At 39.3% G+C, this 20,315-nt stretch overlaps 2 protein-coding genes across 2 annotated transcripts; one reads left to right on the top strand and one right to left on the bottom strand.

The window, feature by feature from the left end:
* Nucleotides 1-348: 348 nt before the first annotated feature.
* Nucleotides 349-5,053, bottom strand: LOC122739850 (60S ribosomal protein L30-like). Its single transcript, XM_043981555.1, has 4 exons — nt 4,812-5,053; nt 4,652-4,700; nt 4,409-4,540; nt 349-834 (listed from the first exon to the last, which is right to left on the bottom strand). Exon 4 carries the CDS (start codon nt 800-802, stop codon nt 455-457), a length of 348 nt encoding a protein of 115 aa, XP_043837490.1. The 5' UTR covers nt 803-834; nt 4,409-4,540; nt 4,652-4,700; nt 4,812-5,053; the 3' UTR covers nt 349-454.
* A 475-nt stretch (nt 5,054-5,528) lies between these two features.
* Nucleotides 5,529-18,682, top strand: OSER1 (oxidative stress responsive serine rich 1). The gene is made up of 4 exons (XM_043987541.1): nt 5,529-5,663; nt 9,674-9,791; nt 17,388-17,501; nt 17,840-18,682. The coding sequence occupies exons 2-4, from the start codon at nt 9,715-9,717 to the stop codon at nt 18,534-18,536; spliced, it is 888 nt and encodes a 295-aa protein (XP_043843476.1). The 5' UTR covers nt 5,529-5,663; nt 9,674-9,714; the 3' UTR covers nt 18,537-18,682.
* Nucleotides 18,683-20,315: the final 1,633 nt, after the last annotated feature.

Below are 20,315 nucleotides of genomic sequence, written 5' to 3'. Positions count from 1 at the left end.
TATTTACTTTTATCTATTTTCCATTTTTCTATGACTAAGCAAACTGCTAAGTAGTCAATATCTTTACCTTTATCCATTTAATATTTTTTAAAAATTCATTTTCCATTTTTAAGAGCCAAGTTTATTTAAATTGGTTGGCTTTAGAGATTTAATTTTTCCTTCCTTCCTTCCTTCCTTCCTTCCTTCCTTCCTTCCTTCCTTCCTTCCTTCCTTCCTTCCTTCCTTCCTTCCTTCCTTCCTTTCTTTCTTTCAGGGGCAATGACAGTTAAGTGACTTGCCCAGAGTCACACAGGTAGTAAGTGTTAAGTGTCTGAGGTCATATTTGAACTCAGGTCTGCCTGAATCTGGGGTAGTGCTTTATCCACATCACCACCTAGCTGCCCCTAGAGGTTTTTTTTGTTTTTTGTTTTTAAACAAGCTTTGGCCAGTTTATTAAAGAATACTTTTGTACAGTTTACTTTTCACTGGTCTGTTCTGGCATGCTTCTAATGATATCAGAATCACCTGGATCAATGATAGCCAGTATACAAACTCTGTAGTACTTCCCACATGCTGTACCCAATTCAATGTTGTTGCCACTGTAGTGATGTACGCCAGTTTTGGCCAACATAGCGTAATATTCAATCTCTGATTTCCTCAAGGCTGGGCAGTTGTTGGCCAAGATGACCAATTTGGCTTTGCCTTGTCTGATCATTTTCAGGGTCTGTTTGTAGCCTAGCACGTATTTGCCGCTTTTCATGACCAGCTGGAGCCTCAAGTTGATAGACTCCAGCGACTTTTTCATCTTCTTTGCGGCCACCATCTTCCTGCCTGCGGTGCAGGAGGATCCTCAGCCTGGAGCATGGAGAGACAGAGGGGGACACTTAGCATCTGGAACGTTCCAACCCTCGACTCTGCACGACCCCCAGTGCCACGCCATCCCCGAGCCCACAGAGGCTGCCCCTAGAGTTTTAATTTCAAGCTATGTTTTCCCATCTTTATCCTTTCTCCTAATTTCATGTTAATTTTGATTTTTGACCAGATGATGATCTGAGTGAGCTCAAACAACTGGTTCTGAAATGATTCACATGTTGGTTATTTCCTGTCTGCTAAAATATGGTCAATGTCAGTTTTTATGCTTGTCAACCCTCCTAGTAGATAGTATTCATGAGATATAGGCATGAGGCTCCTGAGTAAGCTACAAGCTCTGCTATCTTATTTTCCAACATATTTCTTTTCATCCTTTCTTGGGTCCCTACACACCAAAACTACATGGTAGGCATTTAATAATTGCTTGTTTGTTAATATATGTTAATTTGGTTAAAACAATCTTGTGAAGTTTTATGGAGAATTATCTCACAATTATTTCACATCCTGTAATAAATCTTGGTTCATAACCTGCATCTTTCTTCATGTTGTTCACTTTGTCTATGCTGGTCCCAAGTTCTATAAGGCAAGATGACCATGTAGCTCAGGAAATGAAGGTTTTTGTAGCCTTTGGATGCCAGATGAAACCAACTCTTCCAATTCCTTTATTTTCTTCTTCAAGACAAACCTATGAATCATCTTTCGATTTAGCTGAAATTTCTTAAGGTTTTCTGGTTTCATTTATGGTGTACTTAATTGTTGGTTAACAAAGACCTCACATTTAGAATATGAATAGTTAGATAAATGACCCTCCAAGCTGGACCAGTACCAGAATGTTTCACCTTGGGCATTTGTCATTTGGACAGACAGTAACTGTCCTCAGGAATCATAGGTAGAGCATGATGTAGGAGGAAAAAGCATAAGAATTAAAATCATAAAGCCTGGGTTCAAATCTTGGCTATGACCTTGGGAAAGTTTGCAGATGATTTAAAAACTGTGATTCTTACCACACTTTGCCCTGACACTAAAGAAGAAGAGGGATACTTTGGAACCTCTCTATACTTAGTGAAGCTGGTCTTCACTCAGGAGGCACACTCTGTCACTAAGACTTTCGAGATTAGTTGACCCAGCTAGAACTTTTGCTGTATTGGCATAAGCTTCAAAAATCCTAAGTCATCTACATGCCACAAGGAGATATTAGAACAAGACTTCTAGGGAAGCTACATAAGCATTTAATTGATATGGATTATGGAGAGTGAGATTTTATGACATTAAAAGCATATGAATTTATAAAAGTAATGTTAAAGAGGGATCTTTATTGTGTTCCCTGATATGTGTTATGAATTTAGCAACTATCTTTCCTACTTTTGGTTCTAGTCCTGCTTATAAGCAATCTTAACCTATATTTGTCATTTATTCCCCCTTTATGTCATATTTCTTGATATGATTTAGATAGTACTTTTCAACTAATTCAATTTTTAGTGTATCAAGAACTACAGAGCATCCACTATGACAGGGCTTCTTAAACTTTTCCCATTCACAACCCGTTTTTGCCTGAGAAATTTTTATGTAACCCTGGGTATATAAGTATAAAAAAATAGGTATTCATAATCTTTTACTGTTGCCAATTTTTTGTGACCCCCCCATTCAGTCACTCAACTCCATATGGGGTTGTGACCCACATTTTAAGAAGCTTTGCACTATGAACTGTTGTTGTTTGGCCTTCATTCTCGAAGAGGACCATTACATCAGGGTGATATCATAACTTGCAGTGAATTGTATTTAAGTGAAGGAGTGCTGTGCAAGGTCACCAACCTCACTTTCTCCTCCAGAACCATCTGAGTCCAGTGGCTATATACACACACACACACACACACATATCAGGATGACTGGAGATACCCAAGATATTTAAGGTAATTGGGATTAAGTGACATGCCCAAGGTCTGTCTGAGGTGAGATTTGAACTCAGGTCCTCCCAACTTCAGGGTCAGTGCTCTATGCACTGTGCCACCTAGCTGCCCCAAACTATGAAAGAACTGAGTTTTATATGTTCTGCACAGGACCTATGACACTCTGGGAATGTAATAAACTTCAAATTACCAAACAGTGATTACATCCCTAGGAAGACAGAACAGGGATTCAGATGGTACAGAGAACATCAGGGAATAGCCACAATTGTCCCTTTAGTCTGCTGCAAGGTCATTGTAACAATGAGAACACAGTGTGACTTGATTCTGGAGCAGACACTGAGATTATTAATGTTTGTGAATGACTTAAAAACTGTGATTCTTAGCATCCTGTGTCTGCTTTTCCACTATTCTCATTGCAGAAGCAGGTCACATAGGAGCTTCTCTATATTTACTTAGGCTGATTCTCATGCAGAAAGTCTTGTCACCAGGACCATAATGAAAAAGCCTTTCTATTTTGGCTGAACCTGCCAGAACTTGTCCTCTGCTCACATAAGGCTTTACCTCCATGCCACAGTGAATTATCTCAGACCTCCACCTGAGCCAGAACAAGAATTTTTCACCTGGGCATTTGTCATTTGGATAGACAGTAGTAACTATCTTCAGGCATAGTAGGTAGAGAGCCTGATGTAGAGGGAAAAGCACAGGAATTAGAATCATAAAAACTGGATTCAAATCTTGGCTCTGTTTCTAGCTGTGACCTTGGGAAAGTGACAGAACTTTTCTGGGGCTCGTGGGTTTACAGATTTAGAAATGGGCTTTAGAGGTTTTTTAGAAAAGAGATTTAGAGACTTCATTAAACAAACAGTGAAGCCCAGATCTTACATTTAGAAATAGAGAAGCCAGTATTCGCAACCAGGTTCTTTGGCTCCAAATCCATCACTCTTTTCACTATTCCATAGTTAATTTCTCTATCTTTAAAATGATCGGGACAGACTAGTTAATTTTTAATTGGGAAGTAGCATGATACAATGGAAAATAAACTGAATTTGGAGTTGACAAACCTAGGTCCAAATTCTGGCTTTTCTATTCATTAGCTGTGCTGAGACCTTGGGGCTGCACTTTCCTCATCTATAAAATGAAGAAGTTAGATTAGTCCTTTCTGGTTTTAAATCTATGATCCTATGCTGATCCTCTTGAAGGTTTAAATCTTGTATGTATATGTGTATGTATGCACGCATATGAATATACATACAAACACACATATATGTACATACACATACATATGTGTATATACTCATATTTTTACAAACTCTAGGGATGACAGTAGTTCATATTCATATAGCACAATGCAAAGTGCTTTTGTGTCTCCATTATTTCATTTGAAACTTATAACTCCTCCTGTGAAATCAGCAGGTCTGGGATTTCTATTTCCATTTTCAAGATGAGGAAAGTCAGATTCAAAGAAGTGATATGACCTGCCCAAGATCATATAGCTCCGAATTAGTAGAACTAAAACCACGATTCCTTATGTCCAGATCTGTGTTCTTTGTACTGTACCAAACTATCTCTTGAAGGGTGAAACCCAGAATCATAATTCAAAAGACAGCATCTGAAGCAGCTTTATGGCCACAAGTTACAAGCACTGAACTTACCATGACCAGACATATTTCATGAAATGAGGCCAATGTTGAATAGTCGGAAGAATGCTAGACAGTACAGTAGCTGTCATTCAGTAGTGAAAAGATTATAGGCAATTGTTTTTGCCTCTGCCTCAGTTCCCTTATCTGTAAAATGGAGATAATAATCCTTACATTCATTTCTTCAGAGCTGTTGAGGAAAGTGCTTTCAAACTGCAAAGCACTACAAGCAATAGGAAACATTATTTTTAGTCTTACCATTGTGACGCTGGACAATCCACATCTCTTTTCCAAGTTGTTTCCCTATCTGTAAAATGAGGGGATTAAGCTATATGACCTCTAAGGTACCTTCCAGCTCTAAATATTCTAAAGACCTTATAATCTGCAAAATGAGGATAAGAATACTTGCATAACTTACCTCACGGGATTGTGGAGGCTTTATAAACTAAGGTGCTAGAGAAATGGAAGCCTGAATAACAACTCATATTTCTATAGATTTTCCATTCCCATCCCTCTTCTTCGTCTAGTTTCAAAGCAGTCGGGCCAGAAGCCAGTCCCTTCCTTCCCTTCCCCCCTGGCACCTAAAGGGCCTTATCCTGGTACTATGTCTTCTTGGTGGGCACGGGCTGAGCCCGTCTCCATGACGACCTCCTCCCGGGACTCAGGGCCAACCTCCGTTTCCATAGAAACGCAGCCTCCTCGCCGTCCCGCCCCCCATCCCCATGATGGACAAGTTCGAGTCTCGTTGCCATAGTGACCCCAGGTAGAGGCACCAAGTCCGAGCCTGGTCGCCATGGAGACTACAGGGGAAAGAGGCTTGGGGGAGGGGGAGGAAGGGAGAAGGAAGGAACGCTGACTTCTCTTAATGAGGAAGTAGGAGAAAGACAAGTCTCCAAAGCCACTCCGCTTAAAAAAAAAAAAAAAAGATGAGTGGGGAAGTGAGAGAAAATTAGAAGAAATGAAGGGGGAGGGGAAAAGAGAAAGAATAACAGGAAGTTATGTCACCCGCACGTGCTTCTAAATTGCGCTTGCGCATTGGCCCTTGATTTTTCCCCGCCCCCCCGTCGTCCGCGCGCTGCCTAGTCACGAGGGTGGGACGAGCAGAAGCGGAGGCGGGGCTGCGGTCCCTGCGACGCAGGCGCAGTGGGAGAGTACAGTGGCGCTGGGCGCCCCTCACACCGCTCTGGATCCGGGTGTCTCCGGGCCCCGGGTCGGGGAGAAGAGCGGAGCCGACTGGACCGGGTCGAGCAACCACCTCTGCCGCTGGGAGGTAAGTGTCTGACTGGGCAGGGCCCAGGCGGTCGCTGTCTAGCCCTGTCCTACGATGCCCTGGAGCGGCCCTCGGGCCGGGCCGGGCCTGGCCCTCCGGCCGACTGGGCAGTCGTCTTCTAGTCTGCTCGCCTGGGCCGTCTCCCCGCTCTTCCTGGGCGGCCCTTCGGCCGACCCTGTGCCGTTCAGTCTGGCCGGGAGCCGTAGACATCTTCTCGGGCCTCCCATCCCCGACGCGTACCGGGTTTGCTCCCATTCCCGCCCGAGGCTCCTCAGCCCCGGGCTCTGCCCCCGTCCCGCCCCTCTTCGGCGCCGCCGTCAGCTGCCAGCTTCCCCTTGGCGGCGGCTGCCCTTTGCCCCTTCCCGCCCTTTCCCTCGGCCGCTCCCGGCCCTTCTCCCTCGTCCTCCGCCGACCCGCCCCCCCCAACCTACAGCCTTTGCCGGTCCCCGGAGCCCGGACGCCTGGAGTGGGGAGGGGGCAACAGCACCTGGGGCTCCGCGGGCCCAATGTCGTTTTCGGACACTGGGCAGCGGCTTTGGGAATTAGGAGGGAAGGGGGCAAGGGATGTGCCGTCCTCATCCAGCCCCCTCAGCCCCAGGACCTGTTGCAAATTCCCGATGCCGGGAGTACTGACTTCTTTCCAAGCTGAAAAATGTGGCTTTTTATCTTTAAGGGCTGTTTGTTTCTACTTTGTGCTCTTAGATGAAGGGGGAGTTGCTGGGATGGCTTGCTGTCCACGTCTTCCAGGTTCTGGAAAAGTCTCTAAATTAGTAAAAGGGAAATTCTCTGCCTTTAACGAGGCCCAGGTGCTGCTGGAGTCGATGCTTGTTTGTTGCTATTCAGAAAGATTAAAGGGGTAGACCGAGAGTGCCAAAGTATCAATGTCCCTTAAAAGTCAAGAAAATTAGTGTTTTACCTTTCATACCGAGGTACTTAAAGATTCTTGGACTGGGTGGGGGGTGGGGGGTACTGCTGCCGTAGTGGAAAAATGATGGGATTTTGAGTCAGAAGCTGGGTTTGAATTCCACCTCTGCTAAACTTTATCTTTTCGTGCCTCGATTTACTCATCTTAAAATGAAAGTTGGATTAGATATAGATAGATGATTTCCAAGGACCTTTCCAGGTCCGAATCCTATGATTTTTTGAAAGATGAGGGAGAGAAAGAAAGTTGAATTGACACAGGAGTGAATAAACTTCAGATTCTCATGGAACTGGTCAACTTAAAGTAATGTTTGTGCTTTTAAAATAGAAACAATATTGTAAAATTTTGTTTCTAAGGGATTTAGTTGCTAATTTCGGGGAGTTTGGAGGAGTCCATGCCACAAATTAATCCTATCTTTGTCCTTAAAGTTAGCTTGTAGAACTCTTAAGAAACAAGGAATACCATACTATATAATAAACCCTTTACATCTATAATATACCTTGATCATCAGTCAATAGCCTTTGTTAAGTGCAAACTATGTGCCAGGAATTGTGCTAAATGCTGGGGAATACAAAGAAAGTCAGAAGACCATGTCTGCCCTCAAGGAGCTCACAGTCCAATGGAACAAGCTGTATACAGGATATATTGAGGATAATCTTAGAGGGCAGACACTAGAGTTAAGGGGGATTAACCCTATAGGGTAAAGGTTAACTACTTCGAGCTAAAAAAAAGAAAAGCATGAAGAAAATGCTGGACATTGGAAAATAGTTGAAGCATTCATTTTGTTCTTGAGATGAATGGGACCTGTTTTGATAGAATAGAAATTTAAGTCTGTCAACTCTTGAAAAAGCTCGTTAAAAGGATGCTTTTTAAAACAATCAGCATACATGTGCAGAGCCAGTAGTTTAGCACCATGCCTAGTTTGGGTATGAATCAGAAGTTTTATCACTATTTATGGCCCGGAGTTCAAGAGCTGGGAAGGAAGTGAAGGAAATCTGTGGAAGTTTATTTCGTATGGTGTTAGATTAGAAGTTTTTAGAGACCAGGAACATAGTCTTTCACTTATTTTTTATTTATTTATTTTTTTTTGCGGGGCAGTGGGGGCTAAGTGACTTGCCCAGGGTCACACAGCCAGTAAGTGTCAAGTGTCTGAGGCCGGATTTGAACTCAGGTACTCCTGAATCCAGGGCCGGTGCTTCATCCACTGCGCCACCTAGCTGCCCCCTTTCACTTATTTTTTGTGTCCCCAACTGTCTATAATGCTCTACATATTCTACTGCATTATAACATAGTAGAAGGATCCTGGATTTGGAGTTAAGAAAAACTGATGGGTTTTTTTGGGTTTTGGGGTTTTTTTTGGAAGCATCTATAATGTGCATATAATTTCTAGCCGGTGTGGTGTTGTGTGAAAACTAGACTTGCAATACTCCGGATTGGGGCTGAGCTAGATTAAAGTTTGATTTGGAAATGATTTTAAAAATAAATAAAACCTAATAGAACATAGATAATGTTAATAGTATTTCGTTTTCTAAATCAGTATGTGGCCCACAGGTATACATATGTAATGTTCAGTGGTCCCCATTTCTATTTCAGTTTGACACCACTGCTGTGGATAATACAATTGTAGTAAAAAGTCCCTACCCTCTAGAAAAGCTTTAAACAAAGATAGTTGATTTGTGCATTTGGGCAATTCTGCTGTAGATCTAGAATTTAAAGGGCAGGTGAGGTATGGAGAAGGATGAGAGGATTCAATCTGTAAACTTGGGGGCAGTGATTCAGGATTGATGGAGAGTATATTTAAATCTCTGTATTAGGAAGTTGGGGTGAAATTAGACTGAATTCTCTGAGCACATTTTCACTGCCTGAAATGCCAATGTGAATGGACAGTTTAAATATAAAACAATATAAAGTATCCATGGACCTTGTTTTGCAGTGCCATCATCTGATTCCTATTCTCAGCAATTAAGTGAAAATAATCATTCTTCCATCCCACCTCTATATGGTAACATATCAAATATATTATGACATCTCTAGTCTTTGGAAGTTTCATAATAACATCAAACTGAGAAGTGAGCAGATGTGAAATTAGAAGAACCAATAGGGAAGTTGGTGGGGGGAGGGGACTGGCTTAGGAATGGAGAAGGGAGCAGTATAGAGAGACAGGTAAAGAGAATTATTTTTTCAAGAATATAATGTTTTGTGTATCTTCTAGTTGTATTGTTATTCTTTGAAGGTGGATATTAGTTTGCCTTTTTTGTTGTTGTTGTTGTACATAACTTCACATTAACTTACAAATACATTGTATAGATTGAACCTTTATTAAGTGACTCTTTTTTACATTTTTCAAATTTTTGCTACTCTAAAGTGGGAATTTTGTATGTTGAAATCAAGAAGTTTCTTGTTTATGATTTGGAAGAACAGGTAGCAGTCATCTAGGTACTAGATGGAATACATCAGTAATCAAAGAACTATTTTTCTAACTCTACCTGCTTTAATCTTGGCTTAATGATACCTTATACTCTGAAGTACTTTTTTTTTTTAACATTAATGTGTAGGTTAGGAAGTACTTAAGTGAGTATTTCAGGAAGAGAATAGTATATGTGTCATAGGGTTATATTAAGCTGGGGTTAAGTGTTAGACTGGCAGGAAACCCAGTAGCATTTCTTAGAATCCAATGTTCTAGCTTTTAATCCATGTTTCCCCTGCTCTCACATATATACAGTTCATATCTGATGAAAAGATTAGTATATTTGTAGGGTCTCTAGACCCTTTCAAAAAGAGGAAACTTTTTTATTTTTTCCTGTTAGGAGGTAAACCAAAAAGCAAGCCTATTTGAGATAATTACTTCTTCAAGCCCAGTTGTTAGGATATTAGCATGAAATTGATTTCAGTTCCAAAAAATTGCACAGTTTATATTTTAATTGTTTCATTTTTGATTCCCTCCCCCTATCTCCAAATATTTTACCATGGCAAAATATTTTTATTCATACTGGAATTTCCCTGTGAGAAATGCCAATTAGTATGGAAATAATGATCTTAAAGAACCTGTGTTTTTTTTTAATTAAATTTTTAAAAATTTTATTTTCAGCATTAACAGTTAACAATCACAACGGTGAAGCAACTTCCACAATGAAATCTGAAGCCAAGGATGGAGAAGAAGAGAGTCTGCAGACTGCTTTCAAGAAGCTAAGGGTGGACGCAGCAGGGTAAATATGTGTGATATGATATTTGGGAATTTGTCATTGATTGTATTTAAATGACACCTTTTCTTAAAGGTCTTTCTATCCTCTATATAATATCTCAAATCATTAGGAAATTAATGCACATTCTTCTCATAATGCAGTATCTAGCCAAAGTCTGCCAGTAAAATTTCATGTATCAAAAGGTAAAAATTATTCAGTCTACCTGTCCTTGGTCTCTTGCTCACATTAAATCTGAAAGGTAGTATGCTATTCTTTAAAATACTTCAGAGTTGAGTGTTTTGTTGTCTTTCACTATGAATAGCTTTATTTTATTCTGTGGGATTTTTTTAAATTGGAAGTTATTCGATAAATCCCAACAAGTTCTGAGATGGATTTAACCTGAATGTCTCAAAGGAATCATAGGATCTTTCACTAAAACTGAATTGGCTCAATAGAAATCTTTAAAGACTGTAGATTTCATGGACCTTGATTGCTGAGCTGATCACTATGGAAACCTATTCAGTAGGGTTCTGTCACTGAGATCAATAATCTTGGACCCTTTGGTCAGAGTAATTAGTGCACCTGCAGACCAGCTGCTCACTGAATCTTAATATCTTGACCTTTTCAGAATGTCATGTGTATCCTCATTCCCCACCCAAATAATGGAAGAAATCTCAAATTTTTATTAGTAATTAGGATTTTCCTTTGGATTTTGAGGCTTCCTACTTGTGCAAAACAAGAGCACCTAGCAACAGGTGTGTGTATATATGAAATTTACTGTCGGTGCTGCTTGTGATTTGGTCATTTGTCTTAGAGGATTTCATGACAGATGTTTGCTCCTGAAGTATTCATTATTCACTTCCATGATACCCCAAATAAGGACCTTTCTTAGGTTGATTGTTTTGCTACTATTTTGGCATCTTGTTAGCAGCAGAGAGAAGTAAGAAGAATACTTGTTCTCCCTTGTTCCCAAACATAGTTTCATTTTAATAAAGCAAAGAAATAGACATTTTTGGAATTCTGCATTCACAGTAAGTGCTCCTAAATGTATTCTTATATAGAAAAAATGAAAACCAGATAGAATGTAGATAAAAAGGTCTCAGTAATGTGAACTTATATAAATATCCCTTTCTATGGTTATAAATAATATTCTGGAAAACAAGGCAATTTATTTCCTATTTTAGAGGCTAAACTTGGGGCATTATCAAATTTATAAAGTAACTGATATCTTTATACTTCCTTTTTATATATAAGCTAAGTTTGTCTGAAGGTAGTAAGTTTATTTATGTGGCAACAGCCTACTGTTTGCACTGATGAAATCTAAAATCAGAAAGAATTTGAGTTTCACAAAAAGATTCATATTCTGAAATCCTTAGATCTTCATGAAACAAAGCCTAACAAGTGTGCCATTTTCCCTTAACTCTTGAAATTAGTAATTCCACTGTGACAGGTTTTTTTTTTTGGTTTTGTTCCCTTGAGCTATCATCAGGAAAGGCAATGCAATGTTCTTATGTATAGGAAGTCATCGTTTATACTGCTTTAAGAAATTGAAACCACTAAAGCAAGCTGCTTTTGTGATTCCTAACCCCCACTGCCAATGATTCATTAAAAGCCCTTAAAAATATTGATAAAGTGAAAATATACAGTGTATAGTCCAAAATGTACATTTCTAGATTTGTAGAAAAGGAAGAAAGGAGAGCATGTGAAAGAGAATATTAAATAGTGCAAAGGATGAGTCATTACCATGACTAAGCAGAGTGAGAATACTAGCATTTCATCAGCAATTCCCAGCCACTTTTGTCTTTATTGGTTTAGAAACTGAGGTATTGTGGAAAGAGTATGGGTTCAGAAGACCTAAGTTAAATTCCAACTTTGCTAGATGATTGTAACAAGTAATTTAAACAAACCTCTTTGAGCTTCAGTTTCAAAAGCTTTCAGTTATTGATAATACTTATACTACCCTCCTCACAAGATTGTTATGAGGAAAGTGTTTTATAAGTTCCAAAGCAGGTCTTCTGAAACTTTTCCCATTGGTGATCCTTTTTCTTTTTCTTTTTTTTTTTTTGGGGGGGGGGCAAGGCAGTGAAGGGTAAGTGAATTGCCCAGGGTCACACAGCTAGTAAGTGTCAAGTGTCTGAGGCCGGATTTGAACTCAGGTCCTCCCGACTCCTGGGCCATTGCTTTATCTACTTCACCACCTAGTTAGTTGCCCCTTTAACTAGAACTTTTTATGCGACCCTGGGTATATAGGCATATAAAATAGGTCTGTATAAACTTTTACTGTTGCCAAATTTTTCATGACCCCCCACATTCAGTTACTCAATCCCATATGGGGTTGCAACCCACAGTTTAAGAAGCTTTGCTCCAAAATACTATATAAAGGTGTGAGCTATCAGCAGTGCAATGATCCACGACAGTTCCAAAGAACTCATGATAGAAAATGTTCTCCATATTCAGAAAAAAAGAATTGTGGATTCTGAATGCAGATTGAACCAGACTGCTTCCACTTTTGGCAGGTTTTTTTTTTGCTTTTTTGAGGTTTTCCTCTTGTGTTCTGATTCTTCTTTCACGATATGACTGATGCAGAAATGTTTAATGTGATTGTACATAACCTATGTCAGATTGCTTTCTGTCTTGGGGAGGGAGAAAAATTTGGAACTAAAAATCTTATGAAAACAAATTTTGAAAACTGTCTTTACATGTAACTGGAAAATAATAAAATACTTTTATGATTAAAAAAAAGGTATGAGCTACTCTAAAGAGATATGTGTGGATTAATTCATTAGCAAGTGCCAGGTAACCCTTATAAACCTTAGAAATATTTAAATTATGTGATACTTTCTACAGATTGTTTTAATTTGTAATGGCAATCTATTATCTGGGCTAATATCTTCTTATGAACATTCTTGACTTGAAACATAGTTTTTAGATAGTGTAATTATTATTTTAACAGTTGTTATTCTTTTTTTTTGGTGGGGCAGTGGGGGTTAAATGACTTGCCCAGGGTCACACAGCTAATAAGTGTCAAATGTCTGAGGCTGGATTTCAACTCAGGTCATCCTGAATCCAGGGCCAGTGCTTTATCCACTAACAGTTGTTGTTTTAAATGAGATTCTGGTACAAAAACTGAGTCAACATTACTGGCAGAATTGAACTATGTGAACATTGAAATTCTCACTATAAAGGAAACTAGAAGATATAAAGAAATTAGAGCTAATTGGAAAGGTAGGTGACTTAGAAATTTTTCTTGGAGATGCAGATAAAGAAGTTAGTTTTAGCTTGTGCCCAAAGAAAACAAAAAAGGCAATTTGATCATATTGCCTTTCAGTGTTCATGATGAGTGTAATAAAAATCCATTGTGAAGGTAATTGCGACCTATGCTCCAACATAAGCTGGGGAAATTGAGAAATTCTATGCAGAACCCATTAATATCCTCCAAACTAGTGATTTTAATACAAAGTTATATGTGGAGAAGATGGTGAGAAATACATGGGAAAATATAGTTCATTTTTAAGAAATAAGGCAGGACACTTGTACCCTCAATATTACATCTTATTTATATTTAAATATACATATTTCTTCTAAAGAGAAAGTTGGAGAGTACAAAAGATCCAAAGAAATAAAATTGACTATATATTAAGACAGGAAATAATCAGATAACACTAGGGAAGTTGTTTCAGAATCAGATATCTCTTTGCAGTTAGAACATCAACTTATTAGAAGAAAGATTAAAATCAATATACCGGGGCAGCTAGATGGCGCAGTGGTTAAAGCACCGGCCCTGGATTCAGGAGTACCTGAGTTCAAACCCGGCCTCAGACACTTAACACTTACTAGCTGTGTGACCCTGGGCAAGTCACTTAACCCCCATTGCCCAGAAGAAAAAAAAAATCAATATACCAAATTTGAAAAAAAGATAAAGATGAGATCTAGTATGCAGTTGTGTGACCTAGTCAAATGATTTATTGACATTAAAGAATGGTAGCTAGAATTGGGAAAAGAGATTGACATAGATTATCATCATTTCTTATGGAAGTTTAAAAATTCCCTCTGCCAGCAAACACTTTATCTCCTTCCAAGCAGAGACAGATGACAGTCAGAGGAAACGGTTTAGAATACAAATTCATTGACAAAACTTTATGGAGAAGGTCAGTAAGAATTTGAACAGTATTACCTCATTAAATCACCTCATTAAATGGCATGAAGCAGTAAAAAGAAAAAAAATTTCAGAGAGCTTAGCCTGAGACCCTGTCAAGGAAGATCATCCCTAGGCATTTAAAAATGAAATTTGAAGGAAAACAGCAGGTGAAAAATGGAGCAGATTTATCAGCATTTCTACCATAAGTTATTTTCTTCATTTATGATAATGGAACCCCACCAAATTTGAATTCTGCTTCTTAGCCTCCAATATGATAAATGAGAATGTGGAAATGGCATTAAGGAAGACCTTGTGCATTAGAACACAGACACAGTGTAAATTGAGGAAATCTGTTTTAGATTCAATATAATTGTTTTTTGTTTTTTGTTTTTTTTAAGCGAGGCAATTGGGGTTAAGTGACTTGCCCAGGGTCACACAGCTAGTAAGTGTTAAGTGTCTGAGGCTGGATTTGAACTCAGGTACTCCTGACTCCAGAGCCGGTGCTCTATCCACTGCACCACCTAGCTGCCCCAGATTCAATATAATTGTGAGGGTAAGAAGGGATTAAGTCTCAAGGTAGCTGAAAAGAAGGAAAGATATATGATTAGGGGAAAAATCATAGCTACCATTATGACCAAAAAAGTTGTCAATAGTATGATGATTGCCAACTCATATGCCTAGCTTGTCAGCTCTGTTAAATCTTTGAGAGTAATTTACACATGCATTGAGGGTAAAATAAAAAATTGTAAGACCGACTTTAACAAATGATATTTACACCTTCTCATAGGCACACAGACTGAAAAACTTGGACCAATATAAGATCCCATTGTGTCTCATTGTTTGTTTCTAAAAACAGTTGGTAGAGCAGAACACTCCCTTAAAGACTCTACTCCAACAAGGTATCTCTCACACACCTGTTAGGCTCATACAAGATACCTTGATAATAGCAGAGATAATTTTGGTCAATTCTCTACTCATAATCAATATAAAACATGGAACAAATAGGACAACCTGCTGAGCAAAGGTGATTGCTGCTGTTGTGGAAAATATACAGATATATGGAAGGAGTCTATAGAAGATGTTTTTCATATGACCCCTATTTGTGGATATTGTTGTGCTGGTTTTAGCAAGTCTTAAGAATATCACAGATCGGGGGCAGCTAGATGGCGCAGTGGATAAAGCACTAGCCCTGGATTCAGGAGGACCTGAGTTCAAATCCGACCTCAGATACTTGACACTTACTAGCTGTGTGACTTTGGGCAAGTCACTTAACCCTCATTGCCCCGTTTAAAAAAAAAAAAAAGAATATCACAGATCCTTCTAAATGAATTCTAAAACCACCAAAGGGCTTGGCCTAACAATACACATAGGAAAAACCAGGTGGGCAACTGTTACATAGACCAGAAGTGTCAGACTTGCTGCCCAAATTCTCTAGGAAGTCCTGAACAAGATTGAAAAGTAATGGGGGGGCAGCTAGGTGGCGCAGTGGATAGAGCACCGGCCCTGGAGTCAGGAGTACCTGAGTTCAAATCCGGCCTCAGACACTTAACACTTACTAGCTGTGTGACCCTGGGCAAGTCACTTAACCCCAATTGCCTCACTAAAAAACAAACAAACAATGAAAAGTAATTGGGGGGCAGCTAGGTAGTGCAGTGAATAAAGCACCGGCCCTGGATTCGGGAGGACCTGAGTTCAAATCTGGCCTCAGACACTTGACACTTACTAGTTGTGTGACCCTGGGCAAGTCACTTAACCCTCATTGCCCTGAAAAAAAAGAAAAAGAAAGAAAAGTAATTGGGAAGTGGTTAACAACATAAGTCAAGGGGGGCAGCTAGATGGTGCAGTGGTTAAAGCGCTGGCCCTGGATTCAGGAGTACCTGAGTTCAAATCTGGCCTCAGACACTTGACACTTACTAGCTGTGTGACCTGGGGCAAGTCACTTAACCCCCATTGCCCCACCAAAAAAACCAAAAAACATAAGTCAAAATACAATACAACATAGTGTTAATTTGTGGTTTTCCAAGTAAATATACAACTCACAAGAATCTCTTTCTTTTTGAGTTTGACACCACTGGGTTAAATTATATGTAGTGAGATGGGTAGCCCATTGAGTTATCTGTCAGTACCTAAGTCTTAGATAGACATTGCAGGTGGACAATAAGCTAGACTCAGAATTGTATATAGGTAGGGTAAAGAGTGGATTAGGTTGGATTTGAGTACCTGTACTGTGCTTTCAGTAATCCCAAACTTCTCCCAGAAACAAAAATCTACCTTTTTAACCTAGTTCTTCTCATGCTCTCTTAGTTTATATCATGGTATAGCACATTATCTAAAGAAATCAAAATTTCAGATGACTCTAAAGGCAATGGACTTAGTATACATACTTACATATATATAAATATAAAATCTGTAACATAGTACTAAGGATGACTTATGGGCAAGATAAAGCATAAAAAATATCTTCTAGATATGTTTGGAAAAAGAGCCTGACTGGTCTTTTATTGAGAATGAAGGATGGTAAATGGACAATCTGAATTGCACTGAACTCCCATAATGCTTAAGTCCGAGAGTAAGACCTCCAGTCTGGTGATGGGACTTCCTGTGGAAGATATATGGCCATGGATTTGAAGCCATGGACCTGTTGCAATATACCCTGAACAGCATCTTTTGATGTTTCTTACATGGATATGATTTAGCCCTGAGTTCTATGGTGAGATTAAAATGTGCATATTTTTTAGATTATGTTGTGGGGGGGGGGAGGGTTGTTAATGAAAGTTGGAGATTTGGAACTAATCCATAAATCAAGTTGGATTAAGTCTTTTAGAAGCTTGATTCTGAAGATCAGATAGTTATAGTGAAAGTCTGGCTTACCAACAAAAGATGTTCAGGGTCATTTACATTCTCCCCCCACATGAAGACTGATCTGCCCCAGATAAACAGTCTAAAAGCCTATTAATAGTCCTGTGCTGGTCATACTTATAACTTAATACTTTGATATATGACTTTGAAAACTGAGGGCCTTTAGGAACTTGCCATTTGAGGAGGACCAGGGCATGGGGGAGAATTTCTGTAGAAAGAGTTTTCAGTACATATAAACTAAAAGCATTAAAAAGATATTTGATAAGGTAGAGGTTTATAGGGGGGTTGAGCTGGGCAGAGTTGACTACTGTCAGAAGACTGATTGTCATGTTAACTAACCATACAAGCTTCATAAAAATTGTGCCACACAAATGACTCCTTTGAAGAATGTAGTCTTATTTCTATGTTAGCTGAGAACTTGCCATGATAAGCAGTAGAGAGAAAAGTTGCCTAGTCCTCCATGTAAGAGACTATACTAGTATCTGTATGTTCCTTAGCTGGTTAGAGATTTTTGATGGTAGAACATTTTAAATGGCACAGGAAAAGAGGTCAGACTTTAGAAACACTTGAAAACTCATTTAGAGATGTCTGTAGTGACCATAATCTTTATCTTTGTCTTCTAGATCCATAGCTTCTCTTTCTGTTGGAGAGGGAACGAGTGTCAGAGCATCAGTTAGGACAGCTACAGATGAGACCAAACCTAAAACCATATGTGCATCTAAAGACAGTTGGCACAGGTAAGAATATTTTTTGCAAATTCCTTTTAGTCAAAGCTAAGTTCATTAAACCTAAGGGATATTAGTATATTTTTGCCAGGAATGTTGAAACTCTTCTCATAAAAATGAAAAGGTAGTTAAAAATCTGTTTAAAGCAACAACAGTTTCCGTTATAATTAAGTGATAATATGTGCCTCCATGTCGAATCAAGATTTCCTGGACTTAACTGTATTTTAGTGAAGATCACATTACGTTGTTTACCTCCTAGTTAGGTATGGTAAAAATAGAGTAGAAAGTTATTAACTCTTCTTATTTTTGTATTTCACCTAAATATTATTTTCTGTGCTTTCTCCATTTAGTTCTACTAGAAAGACTTCACGAGGAGCAGTGAGAACCCAGCGTCGTCGACGATCCAAGTCTCCAGTCCTTCATCCTCCAAAGTTTATACACTGCAGTGCAAAGGCTACGTCTTCCACCAGTCAGCTCAGACACAAAAGCCAAACTGACTGTCCTGACAGCAATAACCGCCTAGGGATTCTACCCACTAACGAGTTCAGTACGAGGGAATGCTCTGTTTCTTCTCTTAGTGAGGCTAATCACATACGAGCTGGGAAGGAGCCCTTGGGGGCTACAGTTCCTGATGGTGTATCAGAAGGCAAAACAGAAGAAGATTCCCCTGATGCTGCTTTGGTCTCCCAAGCAAGTCTCAAGGCCAGTGATCTCTCTGACTTTCAATCAGTGTCCAAGCTAAACCTGGGCAAGCCATGTGCATGTGTAGGCAAGGAGTGCCAATGTAAGAGATGGCAAGACATGGAAGTGTACTCCTTCTCAGGCTTGCAGAATGTCCCTCCCTTGGCACCAGAACGAAGATCTACCCTCGAGGACTACTCGCAGTCTTTCCATAGCAGAACTCCATCTGGCTCGCCCCGCTCTTGTTCTGAGCAAGCTAGGGCCTATGTGGATGATGTAACTATTGAAGATCTTTCAGGCTACATGGAATATTACTTGTATATTCCCAAGAAAATGTCCCATATGGCAGAAATGATGTACACCTGATAGCAATAAGCAAAACCACATGCTTTAAAACCAATGAAGGGTTGGAGAAGTGACTTAGTTACTGGCAGACCGCTCAGCCACTCTGTGTGAGAAGATACCTTCCTCTGCTCACTGTGCTTGCAATAAAACCATTTCTTTGCATCTCAGTTAATTTTCATTCTTTACACTAGTTTCCCTTCCTCTCTCCTCCTCTCTTGTCCCAAAAGAAAACCCAGACAAACCAAAAACCCCTTTCATTTTTGAAGCATCCCAAAATGGATCATAGGATTTAGAACTGAAAGGAACCTTAGAACACCAAACAATCTAACCCTACCATTTCCCTCAACCCCAGTTTTAGAGAGGAAGAAACTGAAGTCCATAAATGTTAACTGATTTTTAATTTAATTCAACAAGCATTTAAGTGCCTACTCTGTGCAAAGAACTATGCTATGTGGGTACAAGACAACCATGAAAATTGGCCTCTGCCCTGTAGGAGCCTCCTTGTGCTAAAGTGTACAGATATGTAAACAATTAAGTAAAGCATACAGTATAATTTGAGGAGGGAGAGAGCACCAACAGTAAGAGGATCCAAAAAAGCTTTAAGTTGGTACCTGGATTTTAAAGGAACCTGTGGATTCTAAGGCTTATCCATGGTTACACAGGTAGTGGTGATGTGAGATCTGAATCCAGGTCTTTTGACTCCAAATTAATTGAGACCAATCTCACAAAACTATTAGTGGGTGAATATTTAATAGCAATGCTTTCCTAAAAGGAACTCCTTTTTTCAGGCCTTTTAAGCAACAGATAACTTGGGAAAATCCGAACCAGGTTTTGTAAATGATTTTGTGCCATAGTTAATGACCCAAAGAATACTCCAAAGAGTGAAAAGCCTTAAAATGGATTTACTGTCCCTGATTTAATTAATTCAGTACAAGTTTTTATGATTCCAGAGTTAATCTGGTAATGTCAGGCCATAGACATGTGGTTCACTAAATATAACACAAAATCGTTTAGTCAACATCCACTGAAACTTCCCACAAGCTATGTATTCTGTATTTGGTGGTAGAATGAAATTTCAGGCCTCAGAAATGTATGATTTTGTTAGCAGTAACAGTGTGTGATAGAGGCCGTAAGTTTATTTGGATGAACCCATTTGCTGTTTGTTTAACTCTGCTGAGTCACTGATTTAGTATGAATACAGTGATAGCAAGCATCTCTGTGTATTGTCCCATCGGGCCACTGGAACACAGGAACAAGATGGCTTGCTTGCTTATTGGTGTACTTAAAGCCTAAATGGAGATGATTTTTGAGAAGTAACCAGGGGCTGCCGCACAGTTATGTACCTGCAACTTCTGGGTGCTGTTGATTTGGGCAACCTTATAAGCAACCCAAGCTCCATCTTGGCTTCAGTGTTGCTACTAGATAGGGGCAAAGCAGACAGAGCTAGGAGTAATCTGTCTTAAAATGGGCCACTACATCTTTTAGTTACTTTTTTAAATTACAAAAATGGAAGTAATTTTTTTTTCATAACATTGAATTATAAATGTTGGAACAGCTTATAGGGAATGAAGAGTAGTCAGCTGTCCTGTTACAGACATTATAAAGAGATGCAAGTATTGAAAATTAGAACAAATACTAGTTCCTATTAATATTTTCCCGGTGAAGAAGTCCAGTCTTTTATGGGGATTTAGTTCAGATTTGTGGGGAAATAGGGATACACGTCAACATTTCATGCATCTCAATGAACATAGAGGTATTTATGACTAAAGACTACAGTCCAGGGAAGGTTAATTTTACCTT

This window comes from Dromiciops gliroides, chromosome 2 (genome assembly GCF_019393635.1).
Source record: "Dromiciops gliroides isolate mDroGli1 chromosome 2, mDroGli1.pri, whole genome shotgun sequence".
Taxonomy (NCBI): domain Eukaryota; kingdom Metazoa; phylum Chordata; class Mammalia; order Microbiotheria; family Microbiotheriidae; genus Dromiciops; species Dromiciops gliroides.
This window is presented reverse-complemented; position numbering and strand designations above follow the sequence as displayed.

Coding starts and splice junctions, on each gene's coding strand:
- LOC122739850 (XM_043981555.1), bottom strand. CDS start 802: ATGGTGGCCGCAAAGAAGATGAAAAAGTCGCTGGAGTCTATCAACTTG.
- OSER1 (XM_043987541.1), top strand. CDS start 9,715: ATGAAATCTGAAGCCAAGGATGGAGAAGAAGAGAGTCTGCAGACTGCT. Junction 9,792..17,387: donor CTAAGGGTGGACGCAGCAGG/GTAAATATGTGT, acceptor TTTGTCTTCTAG/ATCCATAGCTTCTCTTTCTG. Junction 17,502..17,839: donor TCTAAAGACAGTTGGCACAG/GTAAGAATATTT, acceptor TTCTCCATTTAG/TTCTACTAGAAAGACTTCAC.